Source organism: Capricornis sumatraensis, chromosome 3 (genome assembly GCF_032405125.1).
Source record: "Capricornis sumatraensis isolate serow.1 chromosome 3, serow.2, whole genome shotgun sequence".
Taxonomy (NCBI): Eukaryota; Metazoa; Chordata; class Mammalia; order Artiodactyla; family Bovidae; genus Capricornis; species Capricornis sumatraensis.
This window is the reverse complement of record NC_091071.1, coordinates 174,132,866-174,148,708: the sequence shown is the minus strand read 5'-3', so window position 1 is coordinate 174,148,708 and position 15,843 is coordinate 174,132,866. Positions and strand designations below refer to the sequence as shown.

Below are 15,843 nucleotides of genomic sequence, written 5' to 3'. Positions count from 1 at the left end.
ACATCAAGTTGGTATTTACATCCTCAACCTTAAAAGTTAGTGGGGAACTTGAGGTCATCTTACCTAGTTTTCTGCCTTCAAACACGTGGTATTTGTATCACCCCTGTTTTGTCAGTTAGGTCCTAAAACACAAAGTTAAATGACTCGGCCAGGGATATACCAGCAGTGGAGGAGTGAGAACCCAGAGGTCGTGTTTCTTATGCATATACTGTTCCTTATACTCTTCCCTCATAGAATCATTTAAAGTGCGCATTTACCCTAAAAATTAAAAATCTAAAGCATAAGAGATGCTCTCCTGTTTCTTCCTTTTTCTCTCTTTTTCTTCTTTTATTTTAAAGCTATTATTAGACTGGATGTAGTGCATCAGGGCTTCCCTGGTGGCTCAGACGGTAAAGAGTCCACCTGCAGTGCAGGGGACCTGGGTTTGATCCCTGTGTCGGGAAAGTCCCCTGGAGAAGGGCATGGCTATCCACTCCAGTATTCTTGCCTGGAGAATTCCATGGACACAGGAGCCTGGCAGGCTACGGACCATGGGGTTGAAGAGTCAAACATGACTGAGTGACTAACACATGGTGCATCTATAGTTACTAATTTTAAGAAGTTTAAATGTACATCTTATCAGGCTCTTGTTTCTGTCCTTTAGCTAGAAATCTGCTGCTGCAGCTGCTAAGTCGCTTCAGTCGTGTCCCGACTCTATGCAACCCCATAGACTGGACTATGCAGCTAGAAATCTAGTTATAGTTAAATTTTATCTACTTTAATGAAGGGAGGCGGGAAGCCAAGAAACCCTCATGGAGGTCTTCTTTTCTTTTGTGTTGTCATATCCCTGTTACTTTATTCAAGATGCTGCCTGTGTTCTAACAGAACTGGAGGGAAATGGTTTCTTGAAATAGAGAGGTCCTAGGGCCTCACTTTCCCCCTCCCTTTTTCTGTCTAATTAATAGATTGAGAAAGGTCCCTTAAATATGTAACTACTTTCACTTTGTTTTCAGAGAAAGTATGAGGCAGTCAGACCCTTAGACAGGGCAGTTAAGCTTTAGCATGACTGCATTTTGAAAGGTAGTGCTGGAAATATCCTGTGTTGAAGTGGTAAGAAAGACAAACAAAGGGCAAGATTGGTATGTAGGCAGCCTTGGGGCTTTTAAAAAAATACAGTGTCTTTGAAACATTCTGAATTTCCAGAATACCAGGCTCTATTAAGTACATACAGACACCAAAGTATAAAACTATTCCAGAGCCAAGTGTAAGTTACTTGTGAATTGTATGTACTACTGATACTTTTAATAAGGATATTGTTAAAGACAATTGTATTCTGTAAGATTCTTCCCTTTAAAAGAGATAGTGGTCTGTTCATTTTGCAATATTTTTAAAAGAAAGAATGTTTTGATTTAGCTTCTGAGCAGTTTAATTTCCAAATTTTTTGTTTCTTTGGGGAAAAGTTAGATTTTTAAGTCTTGTACTTTTCATCTTGATTTTGATAATGGTTTCCTTCTTTTAAATACTAGTCTCATCCTTAAAAGCTAGAAGGAAGGCAATAATTACTGAGAATTTTTAGGGTCCATTTTTCATTTTTAAAAAGTTTAATTTTAAGAATAATTGGGTTTTTTTTAGCTATTATGCAGAAGTTAGAGATGGAGAATATTGTTATTCCACATGTACATTAATGTTACAACTTTGGGCTCCTTTAATTCCTTTTGTTAAACTTTTGATATTTGATCAAAAGATAATTTAAAACTCGTGACTGATATAAAATTTCTTAATTGTTACATTTTCTCCAGTTTTCTCAAATTAGACAAGTATATTAAAGTGATTTCTGTTGATAACACTTGGAATGAGAAACCTTTAATGTAAGATTTAGTGGGTTCCCCCCACACACACACATACATGGTTTTTCTGGCTGTCATGACAGTAGTATTTTGCAATGGCATTGATAGTCAGGGACCACTTATTAAACAAATACATAGAAGATAATATAACTAAGAAAGAAAGCTACCCTGTTTTGGGGAAGAAGTAAAGTTTATAGAGTTCATTGGTTTTCTTGTTAATAGTATACACTCATGAAATATACCAAGATGTAACCTATATTTGGTTCAAATACTCAGGGTTATTGAGTAGATAATATTTCTTACAAATGTGACATGTTTTTGGACTTGGCTTTATTTTTTGTTTATTATGATTTGGGAATACAGGACTGGGAACTTTGAAGCTGTAAAGTATTGGAAACTTTCAGTTTACTGAAATAACCTATACTTTGGATAGTCAGCATTTCTTCTTTTCATTCCTTGATTTCCTGCTCTACCCTCCACAGTATGGCTGTTACTTTTTTTTTTCCTTATAGAATAATTTCCCTGAGAGTCTTTAATTTTAGGTTGTGATTCATTGAATGTGAGGGTTATTAATATGATATAGTGTTGTAAATACTTTATTTATGCCCTCATTACTTACTGTGGATGAATGGGTTTTAATGCTTGTCTCCAAGAACAGCATTCCCTAATGTACAGTAGCATTGGGCATTTTTGCTTATCCTCTTGTTAATCATTGTTTTTTCCTAAATCGTGTTTGGATGACTTTACGGAAACAGTGCCTCAGTAGCCTAACTGTGATTCTCTGAGCCCCACCTGACCTGCCTCGTTCTTTTTGTTCTCCTGATCTCACTAATGCCTTTTCTTTAGTGTTGCTTCCATCATCAGTGCTTCCAATTTCTTGTTTTTTTGTGCTTTTAAATGATTAAATATGGATATCTGGTACCTATTTTATTACTTACATAATTACTTTAATGGTATTGAATTTTTAAACTCTTTAAATTGTGTCTTGATATGTGCAGAAGCTGATGGTTAAGTATATATTTATAAGATCATCCTAGATAGAGAGCACCAAAATCCTAACCCCTGGACTACCAGAGGAAGCTCATCTTAGAAATAAAAGTAAAATATATATAAATGTATTTCTTAGAACATCTTATAAAGATGTACTTAACCACCAGCTTATAAAAATTTCAATTTAATCCCAATTTAAGACTTACACTTGTTAAATAAATTATATATATGTATATGTAGTACTATATAGTATATGCAGTAACATATTTTACTTGGAGTTAGTAGTGAAGCATTTCTAATGTTTCTACCAGAAAAGATGGATTTCTTGCTTTCTTTTGTCTCTTCATTGTAGTCGGCTTAGTTTCTCTCACTGCTTGCCAGCCGTTGAATTATGAGAACTAGTGGACGGTGCCGTTGATGAGACAGTATGTTCGTTATTAAACGTTAGATCCTCTTCATGTTCCCTGTTGTTGTCCTAAAAAAAGTATGTGATTGTGGTGTTCATTCCATAGCCTCTTTTGCTTTCTTGTTAGTCTTTTCTCCTTTACTCTTGTTCTTTAGTTTTAAATTTTATTGTATACGGTTAATAGTGCTAATTTTAGTTAAGGAGTGTCCTCAAGTATTTTAAAGTTTTTTGTGGATGAAGAAAAGATTCTAAATGCCATGTTATGTTTTTTAACATATATTGTTTCTCTCATTAGTAAACTGATTTTAGGAATGTTAAGCTCAAATGAATGACTAATTTTTAAGGGTGTTTCAGCTTTTGAGCAAATTGAAAGTTTTTTTTTAAACAAAGAAGTGAGATCAGTCTGTGAACAAGGCAAAGCTCTACAGAGGTTCTTAAGGCAGAAAAGGAGTTCGAGGTATAATCATTATCCCTAGTTCTATATTCACTTGCACGTTTCCCAGAAACCCTTTGCTTTTTTTTTTGCTAGGTGTGGAGGGTGCAGCTTTCCAGAGTAGACTTCCTCATGACCGGATGACTTCTCAAGAAGCAGCATGTTTTCCAGATATCATCAGTGGACCACAGCAGACCCAGAAGGTTTTTCTGTTCATTAGAAATCGCACAGTAAGTTTCCTTGTTAGCTTTTTTCCACCTGAATTCTAAAAGGTACATATTATTTTATATAGAATATGGGGGGAAAAGTAGAGAGGAAAGAATTTTTAAGTTATCTATAATACTATTATCCAGAGATAACCACTGTTAAAAATTAGTTTTTTTCCTCTAGGTATTTTTTAAAATGTACATAATTTTTCTTACAAAATTGAGATCCTCCTTCTGTGCATTCTTTGGATTCTTTTCATTCTTCAATAACCTTATAAACACACGATAAGAATCTTTATAAACTTTTTAAAAATATACTTTAAAAATAATCACTTTGTCTTTCCTTCTCAGCATAAGAGAAACCCTTATTCTGTTCTGCTCATCTGGTTCATCATCCTCCTCTGGCTAAATGATTGATTTTAATATCTGTGTAATATTTATTTGACAAGTGGGTCATACTTTTAACTGTTGGGCAGTTAAATGTCCATTTTACTTATTAAAGTGAAGCTCTGAACAGCTTTATACATTGTTGACTCTCATCTCTGATTATTTCCTTACGATAGAATTCTAGATAGAGTTCTAGAAGGAAAACTACCTTCTCAATAAGTATGAATACTTTTTAAGATTTGATACATGTTGTCAGATTACTTCCCAGAGAGCCTGACCCAGTTAATGCCCTCATTGAGTAAAAGTGAAAGTGTTAGTTGTTCAGTCCTGTCTAACGCTTTGCGACCCTGTGGACTGTAACACACCAGGCTCCTCTGTCCATGGGATTTTCCAGGCAAGAATACTGGAGTGGGTAGCCATTGCCTTTTTCAGGGGATCTTTTCAACACAGGGATCTGAACTCAGGTCTCCTGCATTGCAGGCAGATTTTATGGTCTGATTGATGATAATCTGTGCTGCTGTAGTAGGCCAAGATCATTTATCTTCCATTTCTTTGGTTACTTAGACTGATTGCTTTTTCATATTTGTTGGTCATTTGCATTTCTTCTGTGAATTTTTCTTTCATGTTCTTTATTCATCTGAAGTTCTTTTTTTTTTTTTCTTTTTAATTTGGCTGCTCTGGGGTCTTAGTTGGCCTGTGGGATCTAGTTCCCTGACTAGGAATCAAACCCAGGTACCCTGCTTTGGGAACACAGTCTTAGCCACTGGACCACCAGGGAAATGCCATCAGAAATTCTTTAACTGTATACTGTTCAGAACATATTTGTTACACTCTGCAAGTAAAAGTGTTAGTCACTTCAGTCGTGTCCAGCTCTTTGCGACCCCATGGACGTAGCCTGCCAGGCTCCTCTGTCCATGGAATTCTCAAGATAAGAGCCATTCTCTTCTCCAGGGAATCTTCCCAACTCAGGGATTGAACCAGGGTCTGCTGCATTGCAGGCAGATTCTTTACCTGCTGGCCGAGCCACCCGGGAAGCTCCATTTGTTATACTCTGGTGAAACAGAGCAGAAGAAATTCATGTTGAATTTCAGCTATTTTGGATATAGCTGAATAGATACTCAGAGATGTCTTTTTATTCACCACTAACATCTTTATTTTGACCATTAGATTGTAAAACTACTGCTAAATTTGGATTGTTAGATGCCATTTAGCTAGAGTGATTGGTAGGTTTGTGTAGTAGTGAATAAAGGTTCTTTTCTGTGAAGAAAAATTGGGTGATTTTTTTTAAAAAAGTGAGTGAGTGGAACAGTCTTAATGTGCGTTTTTAAGGCTGATTTGTCTTACAATTAATCAGCTTCTGTGCGTAGCTTGTTAACATTTGTTCTAAGTAGATTTCAGACAAAATTGTCATTTTGTTGTTTCATCTGAGGGAAGTTTTCACTTTTTACTTGCATTTCAGTGGTGTATTTATAGCGATCTCTGTTTCCTCTGATTGATTCCCTGTGACGGAAGTCCAGATTTGGGGAAGGACTAGCACCGAGTTAGAGTTGTGGTCTCCGGCTATAAAACAGAGTTTAAGTCATTCTTTCCTATAAGAACTGTGTCAATTGTCTCATGTTAAATTGCATCCTTTGCATCCAGATTTTAAAACCACAATTTTAGAATTATTCAACTAGAACCTGTGATGTGAGTTTTGTATTATAAGATAGAAGGAGGAAGAAGGCTTATGTTGAGGTTTGATGGGCTTGGGCCCATGGCATGATTGAGGAATTCCATTTTCCTTTTGACAGTGGCCACAGAGAAAAGCAGAGGGTCCATATGAATTTGGTCATATCTCTTTGTAACTGAATTTATTTACACATTAACTCCTTTGAAATTTGATGGAGCAGTATTTATTAACTTTTAGCTAAGATTTAAATATGATAATATTCCACTGGTCTTGCCTTTTGTAGGTATGTATTCAGTTTGAAGAGAATTCGTGTTAGAGGCCATTGATTGTACTGTAATATTTGTCATTCCTCATTTTACTGCTCTTTAAGCAGTATTAGAAATAATTGACTCCTTTCTTAAATACACAGCTTCCTTAGCTTAACACAGTATTCTAGTTTTTCTCTTGCTTCCCTGGTTGTTGTCTTCTCTGAATGATTTGTAGGGTTGTCCTTAACAACAGGCCAACTATGTGAACTGGTTGGAGGTCCTTAAGGTCCTCTCCTCTCTCCCCTGTTCTTTCCTGCTAGGAGCCCTTTTTCTGCACACTTGACTTCAGTTATACCCATAAGCAAGAGGCTCTAAACCTCAAGTCTGAACCCCAGCTACATATCTAGATGCCAGTCTTTCAGCTCCTCTTTTGTCTTTAAACTCAACTCATGATCTCTTACTTCAGTGTCCCTCATTCAGTAAATGGTATACCAATTCATTTAGTTGTGCAGGCTAATAACTGAGGAGTTATCTTTTGCACACACATGTGACCACGTATCTAATTGATCATTTAATTTTGTATCAACTCAGTATCTCTGGACATCTAATCCAGATTTAAATCCTTGTTGCTCCCCAGCTGAATGATCTTGGCAAGTTACTTGGTAGGCCAAATATTTCCCAGCTTCTTTAATTAGTCACTCATTTGCCATGGTTTTGTTTCATTAGTTTCTTTGTCAGAAATAAAACCCTTACTGTTTCATTGAAAGGAAAACCCATATTTGAGGCAATCAAATAGTATATGTCTGTTTGTATGTAATACAATTTTCCATCATTCAATTACAGTTGCAGTTGTGGTTGGATAATCCAAAGATTCAGCTGACATTTGAGGCTACTCTCCAACAATTAGAAGCGCCTTACAACAGTAAGTAGTATGCTCCATAGGACTGGTCATGAACCAGATTGTGAAAATTGATATTTTCTTCCAGAAGCTCATGGCTCCTTGATAATGAATTTGTTAATTAATTTTCATACGTATATTCATTTTATTTCACACCTGTGCTGTGCAAAAGTGAGCCTCTTAACAAAACTGTTTTGTGTGTTTGTAATTGTTCTTCTGAATTTTTATTTGTGTTGACAGGTGAATGAGTTCAAGAAATTGCTAATAATCTCTCCAGACCTGTGTTCCAGCTTTAATCCACAGAGCACTTTGGTGGCATTCAGTTGGCTGTATATTTGGCTTTCTCATTTGCCACTTGCCACCAGTGGTCTTGTAAAGACTTTCCCAAAGTAAATGAGCATAATACTACCATTTAAAGGGTTGGTTTTGTCCTTTGTTTCATCTGTATTAGGATGTCATTCTTAAAAATTCAAGATTATGTGATAGGCATTTTGGACTACCACACAGACTAACAGTTCTCAAAATCACTTTTCTAAAGGAGTCATATGACTTGAAGCTTATGGAAAAGATGAATAGAATGACTTCATGATGCAGAAATAAAGAAGAATCAGAGTTTTCTATTTAAAGTGCTAAAAAGATAAACATGTATTTAAATTCTTTTTTCTGTAGGTGATACTGTGCTTGTCCACCGAGTTCACAGTTATTTAGAGCGTCATGGTCTTATCAACTTCGGCATCTACAAGAGGATAAAGCCCCTCCCAAGTAAGGACTGGCCAATGAATTTCATTGTTTTAGATTAGATTTCAGGAGGCTTTCAGCGTTTTATTTTGATTTCTGAATCCATATTTAGAGCCAGAATATTCCCAAGTTTATCTTCTTATAAGTCAAATTTAAAGTAAAATCTCCTTATAAATATGAATTTCTTATACTTTCTGGTTTGATAAATACTTGGTAAAAGAGATGAATTTCCAATTTAAAAAAAATAGTTTACTAAAAATGAAAAATCAGTTATGAAAGTAGGAAGTTTGTTTTCTCTCATTGAGCAGTTCTTTAATGCAGTGCTAAGGGTTGCATTTTTTTTTTTTTAATGCTGTTTACCCCTTTAATGGTGTCTGGATAATGTCTGCCAAGAATCAGAAGATAGGGATAATCTGAGAATTGATACATCTATCTGTCTATTTGCACTCTCTAGTGACTCAGACGGTAAAGAATCTGCCTGCAATGTGGGACACCTGGGTTTGATCCCTGGGTTGGGACGATTCTTTGGAGGAGGGCCTGGCAACCCACTCCAGTATTCTTGCCTGGAGAATCCCTATAGACAGAGGAGCCTGGCAGCTACAGTCCATGGGGTTGCAAAGAGTTGGACATAACTGAGCTACTAAGCACACACATCTGTTTATAATACATGTATTTTTTTGCTTTAATAATTTCTTAAAATTTATATATTTATCTGGCTATGCCTAGTCTTAGTTGTGGCATATGGGATTTTTTAGTTGCAGCATGCAGGATCTTTAGCTGCAGCATTTGAACTCTTAGTTGTGGCATGTAGGTTCTAGTTCCCTGACCAGGGATCGAACTTGGGTCCCCTGCATTGAGAGCACAGAGTTCCAACCACTGGACCACCAGAGAAGCCCCCTCTGCTTTAATAATTTTTAAGAAAAGGAAAGACTGCAGAAGTACAGCTTATAGAAAATAGCTTTAAGAATCAGTTGGTTGACTGCTCAAATTGTCCTAGTATAATTGTGAGGTAAATATGGGAGATTATGCATAATAAGTTTACCAAGGGTCACAGACACTGAAGCATGTGACTGAAGTAATGAGAAAGTAAATTTTAAGGTAAAGAATTCCATTTATAAATTTTAAACATTGAGTTAAAGTATAAGTCTCAGATATTTGTTAATTTGGATTCATATAGTTTTCCTATTTTGAAAATAACTGAATTATTTATTTTGTGAGACATCATAACATAAGGAATTTAGAAATTTTCATGATAAAAAATGATAAAAACTATTCAAACTGTAACAGTGTTTTAATTTTTGTTCATTTTTTAATTTCAGCTAAGAAGACAGGAAAGGTCATCATCATAGGCTCTGGGGTCTCAGGCTTGGCAGCAGCTCGTCAGTTACAAAGTTTTGGAATGGATGTCACACTTCTGGAAGCCAGGGTAAGAGTTTTAGTTTGGGTTTAGAAGCCCAACCTGATGAAAATGTGGTAAGGAAATTATCTGTGGTAAATTAAGGAATCATACAAATTGAACTAAACCAAATTGATTTAAATAACACTCAGAGTATTTTGATAGTATTAATAACTACATCGAATAAAGCATTTTTGACAGTAAGACTTTGAAAAAGGGCTCAGTGAGTATTTAGAGTTTGTAAATAATCTGTATAGCCCTTTGGTATGTATTTTCAGGTCATTGTTTCTTACAATTAGCAACTTTCAATTTGGGGCTTTGTTGAAATACCCTTTATAGAGTGCAGTTACTTTTAGTGGTGGCTGTATTCTGTTTGATAGTAAAAGGAGAGGAGTTGCTTCTCAGGCAGCAGCTGTCTTTTACAGCCTTGGTAAATCCAAGATACTGGCTCCCTACCATTAGTCCAGAGAGAGGAATGGAAGCTGAAGGAGGACGAGGATGATGGCACAGAGTAGAAAAAAAGAGCATCCCATTAGGACTATGCAACTCATTTTCATGAGTAATGTTTGAGATTTAATTATCTTTCAGTGGCTTAAAGACCTCTGTGGGCTCCTGCCACTTAAAATAGCAACAACAAAAAAATACTTCTCACATAACCTAAACCATCTAAAATTTTATAAAAGCTTTCAAAATGTTTTGTGCAGTACAATCTAAATTTAATTTTTTTAAATGTTCTTTTCAGATAGTATGGGGAAGTCAAAATAAATAATTTGTGATAGTCTTACTAAAAATAATATTTTATTCCTTAATTGGAAAATATCTGTGTGCCTGTGTATCCTATGTACTGAGAATACAGTAAAGAATAATGGAGGATCATTATGATTCCTACCCATGTGTATAGGTTTTTGTCTTGTTTTGCTTTTTTTCATTTGTTGGTCTGGAGTTTACAGAGTACTCATGTAACTTATGACTGAGGTTTCACTGCAGCTCAGAAAGATTTCCCTATACTTGAAAATCTCCTGTCAGCAAAGATCATACTTGGGCCTGTTTAGAAATGAGAGTATTGTCAGCCATTCATGTTCAGTAGACACTGCCCTTGGGCATGAGGCTGCATGGAAGAGGCATTTCTCAGAGAAGTTGTCTGTCAAGTCAGTCACACCTGACTTTGACACTGGGGACAAGAGTCAGAACATGGTGGTAGAAAAATGACCTTAAGTGTTGAAATTTGTGTGCAGGTATTTTCTATGTGGGTGGCCCTTGCTCAGCCTGTACAGTAAGTGGTATTAGAGACATTGGGGTTGAGAACTAATAGTACCTACAACTGATGTCTTCTGGCTATTAAATTTTTTCCTATCTCATAGCACTTAATTCTGTTCCTTTGATGTGTCATTCATTATATCCCATTCCCTCAAATAGTTAAACTTCATTTGCTCTTTGCGCTAACATCATCTTCATGTAAACTCTACAGCTTTTTCTTTTTAAGTTATCAAAGAGGCCTGAGATGGTACTTTGCCAGGTTATTATGATTAAACTAGAATTAATTTTAGCCATTTAATTTTTAAAAAACAGGATCGTGTGGGTGGGCGAGTTGCTACATTTCGCAAAGGAAACTATGTAGCTGACCTTGGGGCCATGGTGGTGACGGGCCTTGGTAAGTAGTTCCTAGTTGTGTGCTATGATTCCAGGGTCTGAGACTCACAAAGTGGTTCGATCTTATAAGGTCATAGATTCAGGTTTAAATATATCGGTTAGGATTCTGTTCTTAGTCTTACGTGTATGTGCTCAGTCGCTCAGTCATGTCCAGCTGTTTGTGACAACCTGGAAGGTTCTTCTGTCTGTGGAGTTTTCCAGGCAAGAATAGTGGCGTGGGTTGCCATTTCCTTCTCCAGGGGACCTTCCCCACCCAGATATCAAACTTGTGTCTCTCATGTCTCCTGCATTGGCAGGTGGATTCTTTACCACTACACCAGCTGGGAAGCCTGGTTTCAGAGTTAGTGAAAGGTAAATTGGCAAACAGTTTTCCGAAAAGATGTATCAGTATGTGCATAATTTAAAATGTGTGTAGATTTTGCCCTGGCAGATCTAGTTCTAGGAAATTAACCTAAAGAAAATAGACGAGTGAACCATATTGTGTTCAAAACATTTTCAGTTTTGTAACAGAATGTTAGAAACCGCAGACTAGAAGATTAAATTGTTATTCAGTGAGAACTGTCCACCTGCTAAAAATCTGTAGCTCCATATTAACATGAAATTATGTCCACAATTTATTGCTAAGCTGAAAAATGATTATAAAACAGTGCTTGTGTTATGACCCTTTTGTATGTAGTGTCTAATTTTACATATGTAAAGTCTAGAAGGATCTGTCAGTTCAGTCACTGAGTCGTGTCTGACTCTGTGACCCCATGAACTGCAGCAAGCCAGGCCTCCCTGTCCATCACCAACTCCCGGAGTTCACCCAAACTCATGTCCATCGAGTCGGTGATGCCATCCAGCCATCTCATCCTCTCTTGTCCCCTTCTCCTCCTGACCCCAATCCCTCCCAGCATCAGAGTCTTTACCAATGAGTCAGCTCTTCGCATCAGGTGGCCAAAGTATTGGAGTTTCAGCTTTAGCATCAGTGCTTCCAAAGAACACCCAGAACTGATCTCCTTTAGAATGGACTGGTTAGATCTCCTTGCAGTGCAAGGGACTCTCAAGAGTCTTCTCCAACAGCACAGTTCAAAAGCATCAATTCTTCAGCACTCAGCTTTCTTCACAGTCCAACTCTCACATCCATACATGACCACTGAAAAACCCATAGCCTTGACTAGACGGATCTTTCTTTGTTGGCAAAGTAATGTCTCTGCTTTTGAATGTGCTATCTAGGTTGGTCATAACTTTCCTTCCAGGGAAGAAGCATCTTTTAATTTCATGGCTGCAGTCACCATCTCCAGTGATTTTGGAGCCCCCAGAAATAAAGTCTGCCACAGTTTCCACTGTTTCCCCATCTGTTTGCCATGAAGTGATGGGACTGGATACCATGATTTTATTTTTCTGAATGTTGAGCTTTAAGCCAACTTTTTCACTCTCTTTCACGTTCATCAAGAGGCTGTTTAGTTCCTCTTCACTTTCTGCCATAAGGGTGGTGTCATCTGCATATCTGAGGTTATTGATACTTCTCCCAGCAATCTTGATTCCAGCTTGTGCTTCTTCCAGCCCAGCGTTTCTCATAATGTACTCTGCATAGAAGTTAAATAAGCAGGGTGACAATATGCAGCCTTGACGTACTCCTTTTCCTATTTGGAACCAGTCTATTGTTCCATCTCCAGTTTTAACTGTTGCTTCCTGACCTGCATACAGATTTCTCAAGAGGCAGGTCAGGTGGTCTGGTATTCCCATCTCTTGAAGAATTTTCCACAGTTTATTGTGATCCACACAGTCGAAGGCTTTGGCATAGTCAATAAAGCAAAAATAGATTTTTTTCTGGAACTCTCTTGCTTTTTCGATGATCCAGCGGATGTTGGCAATTTGATCTTTGTTTCCTCTGCCTTTTCTAAAACCAGCTTGAACATCTGGAAGTTCACGGTTCATGTACTGCTGAAGCCTGGCTTGGAGAATTTTGAGCATTACTTTACTAGAGTGTGAGATGAGTGCAATTGTGTGGTAGTTTGAGCATTCTTTGGCATTGCCTTTGTTTGGGATTGGAATGAAAACTGACTTTTTCCAGTCCTGTGGCCACTGTTGAGTTTTCCAAATTTGCTGGCATATTGAGTGCAGCACCTTCACAGAGTCATCTTGCAGGATCTGAAATAGCTCAACTGGAATTCCATCACCTCCACTAGCTTTGTTCATAGTGATGCTTCCTAAGGCTCACTTGACTTCTCATTCTAGGATGTCTGGCTCTAGGTGAGTGATCACACCATCGTGATCATCTGGGTCGTGAAGATCTTTTTTGTACAGTTCTTCTGTGTATTCTTGCCACCTCTTCTTAATATCTTCTGCTTCTGTTAGGTCCATACCATTTCTGTCCTTTATCGAGCCCATCTTTGCCTGAAATGTTCCCTTGGTATCTCTAATTTTCTTGCAGAAATCTCTAGTCTTTCCCATTCTGTTGTTTTCCTCTATTTCTTTGCATTGATCGCTGAGGAAGGCTTTCTTATCTCTTCTTGCTATTCTTTGGAACTCTGCATTCAGATGCTTATATCTTTCCTTTTCTTCTTTGCTTTTCGCTTCTCTTTTCACAGCTATTTGTAAGGCCTCCCCAGACAGCCATTTTGCTTTTTTGCATTTCTTTTCCATGGGGATGGTCTTGATCCCTGTCTTCCTGTACAATGTCATGAACCTCCATCCATAGTTCATCAGGCACTCTATCAGATCTCGTCCCTTAAATCTATTTCTCACTTCCACTGTATAGTCATAAGGGATTGGATCTAGGCCACACCCGAGTGGTCTGGTGGTCTTCCCCACTTTCTCACATTCCAGCCTGTATTGGCATCAGGCGTGCCTGGTCTGTGATGTTACTGATTTTTGGTACCGGGTTGAGTGACTGAGCACACACACACTGTGGTTTGCTTTCTTCTTCACGCTTACTTATGTATTTCTTTTACTTTGGGCATTTTTTTGGTATTAATTCACATACCCTAAGCTTTAATATTTTAAAATTTGAGTGAAAATATTTTTGCTTTGAAGTTTTTGTTCCCTTTTCATAAGGTATGTGAATTTAATTGTTGGAGTTTTTTCTAGGAGGGAATCCCATGGCTGTGGTCAGCAAACAAGTAAATATGGAACTGGCCAAGATCAAGCAAAAATGCCCACTTTATGAAGCGAACGGACAAGCTGTAAGTTGACAGCAAACAACTTCATACAATTTCTTTGGTTCAGTTGAAAACAATTTTGGGGAAATATGTGGATGAATATACACACATACAAATATGAACTGAGGGTAGAAATAATGTGGCTTTATTCAGATTCTTAACTCTGAGCTATATAGGGAGGAGTTATAATAGCTGCTTAGGTGCTTAAATACTTAATGAAAGTTAGGCTAGTCAAGTGATTAATTTTTTTATTTGGCTGTGGCCACCTATACCCTAAGAGACCTGTAGAATTGACCACCTGATTCTTCACTTCTTTGTATTGTGCCTCCCATCATGTGCTTTAGCTTTGTGTGCTCTTCATGATTTCAGTTTTATGTTCATAGGGTCAGGTTTTTGATGGGCTAATAGTGAATGGTAATACTAAATTGATGCTTAGGTAGGTTAAAGTATTTGTTTATCAGAGGCATTTGTTGTTGTTGTTTAGTCACTAAGTCACATCCAACTTTTTGCAACCTGATAGACTGTAGCCTGCCAGTCCGTGGGATTTCCCAGGCAGGAATACTGGAGTGGGTTGCCATTTCCTTCTCCAAGAGATCTTCCCAACTCAGGGATCGAATACACTGAGCACCAGGGAAGCCCAGATAGGAGCTTCCTATAGTTAGCATGGCAGTAACCTGAAAGTGATGTTTAATATGGGAGAGTAGGAGTATTTTAACAACTGCTTGATAGGTTATATGTCAGTTCTAATTTTTAGGGGCCTGTGAAACTCAAAAGTTTGTTTTCAATGGCAGTTTTGCCAGCTCCCCTGTTAGGAGTAAAAGAGACTCTAGTTCTCAGGATATAAACACGTTATCACCTTTATATTTCAAGGAAGAGAAGGTTTGCTATGTGTATGGCAGTGTAGCTCCTGTTATTGAAAGTGGTAATATTCCAGCTCTAGAATTTTTTATCATAGGTCCTATGGGACATCCTCGCCTTTTACTGTCTACCTTTAGGAAAGGACTTTTTTATAGGGTTCATATCAGAGAAGTACAGACTTTCAAGGAATGCTTTGGTTCCCATCCCCACCATTCTGGATCCAAATTTACTTCCAGGGCTTTTCTGGGGGTGAGGGAAAAGGGCAAGCAGCCTTCTAACAATAAAATAGAAAAAGATGAAGTAGACATTAATTCAGCAATTCTGTGAACTTCTATTACTTGCAAAGACCTGTTTAAAAAAAAATGTAGAGATGAATAAGACAATCCCTGCCATATAAGCCACTACAGTCTGGTGGGACTTGTACACAAATTTTCACACATATACAAATGTAGAAAGAGTCCTATAATAGGCTCCCATTTTTCCAGTCTAGTTCCATCTATCCAGTCTTGTTGAGAGCGGGGGAAGTAACATGACCAGATAGATGTTTTATGTAGATAGACAATAATTCAGAGAATTGAATTACGGAAGCAAGGTCTTTGAAGTTGATATTATATCCTCAAGAAGTAATGGAATCCAAGCCAAAGATTATCACTGATCTTTGAGACACTATCTTTTTCTTTTGACTTTCCTGAATGTAGAACAGGTTCATTTAGTCTTTCTAACAGTAAAATGTGAGTTTTTTTCCCCTAGTAGAGATATCCAGAGGAATGGTCTGATTTTGTGGTATTAGATAAGCTGTAAAACATTTTAAAAAACATTTGTTTCCAAATAAATGCCCTTCTCCAGGGGAATCGTCCCAACCCAGGGATGAAGCCCAGGTCTCCTGCATTAGAGGCAGAGTCTTTACCATCTGAGCCACCAGGGAATCCCATAGAACAGCAGCGTTCACTCAGGTGTGGCCTGCAGCCAGCTGCCGGTTCGTGAGCTGTCGGTTA

The 15,843-nt window shown here is 37.5% G+C and overlaps 1 protein-coding gene across 3 annotated transcripts in view; it reads left to right on the top strand.

Annotated features, from left to right (window-relative positions):
• Nucleotides 1–15,843, top strand: part of KDM1A (lysine demethylase 1A) — a 63,208-nt gene that overhangs the window by 26,366 nt on the left and 20,999 nt on the right. For all 3 annotated transcript variants that reach the window (XM_068969385.1, XM_068969383.1, XM_068969384.1), the window contains 6 exons: nucleotides 3,752–3,885; nucleotides 7,009–7,087; nucleotides 7,733–7,825; nucleotides 9,121–9,227; nucleotides 10,767–10,848; nucleotides 13,920–14,014. In XM_068969385.1, the coding sequence (XP_068825486.1) occupies nucleotides 3,752–3,885; nucleotides 7,009–7,087; nucleotides 7,733–7,825; nucleotides 9,121–9,227; nucleotides 10,767–10,848; nucleotides 13,920–14,014 (590 nt within the window). The remainder of the gene's footprint in view (nucleotides 1–3,751; nucleotides 3,886–7,008; nucleotides 7,088–7,732; nucleotides 7,826–9,120; nucleotides 9,228–10,766; nucleotides 10,849–13,919; nucleotides 14,015–15,843) is intronic.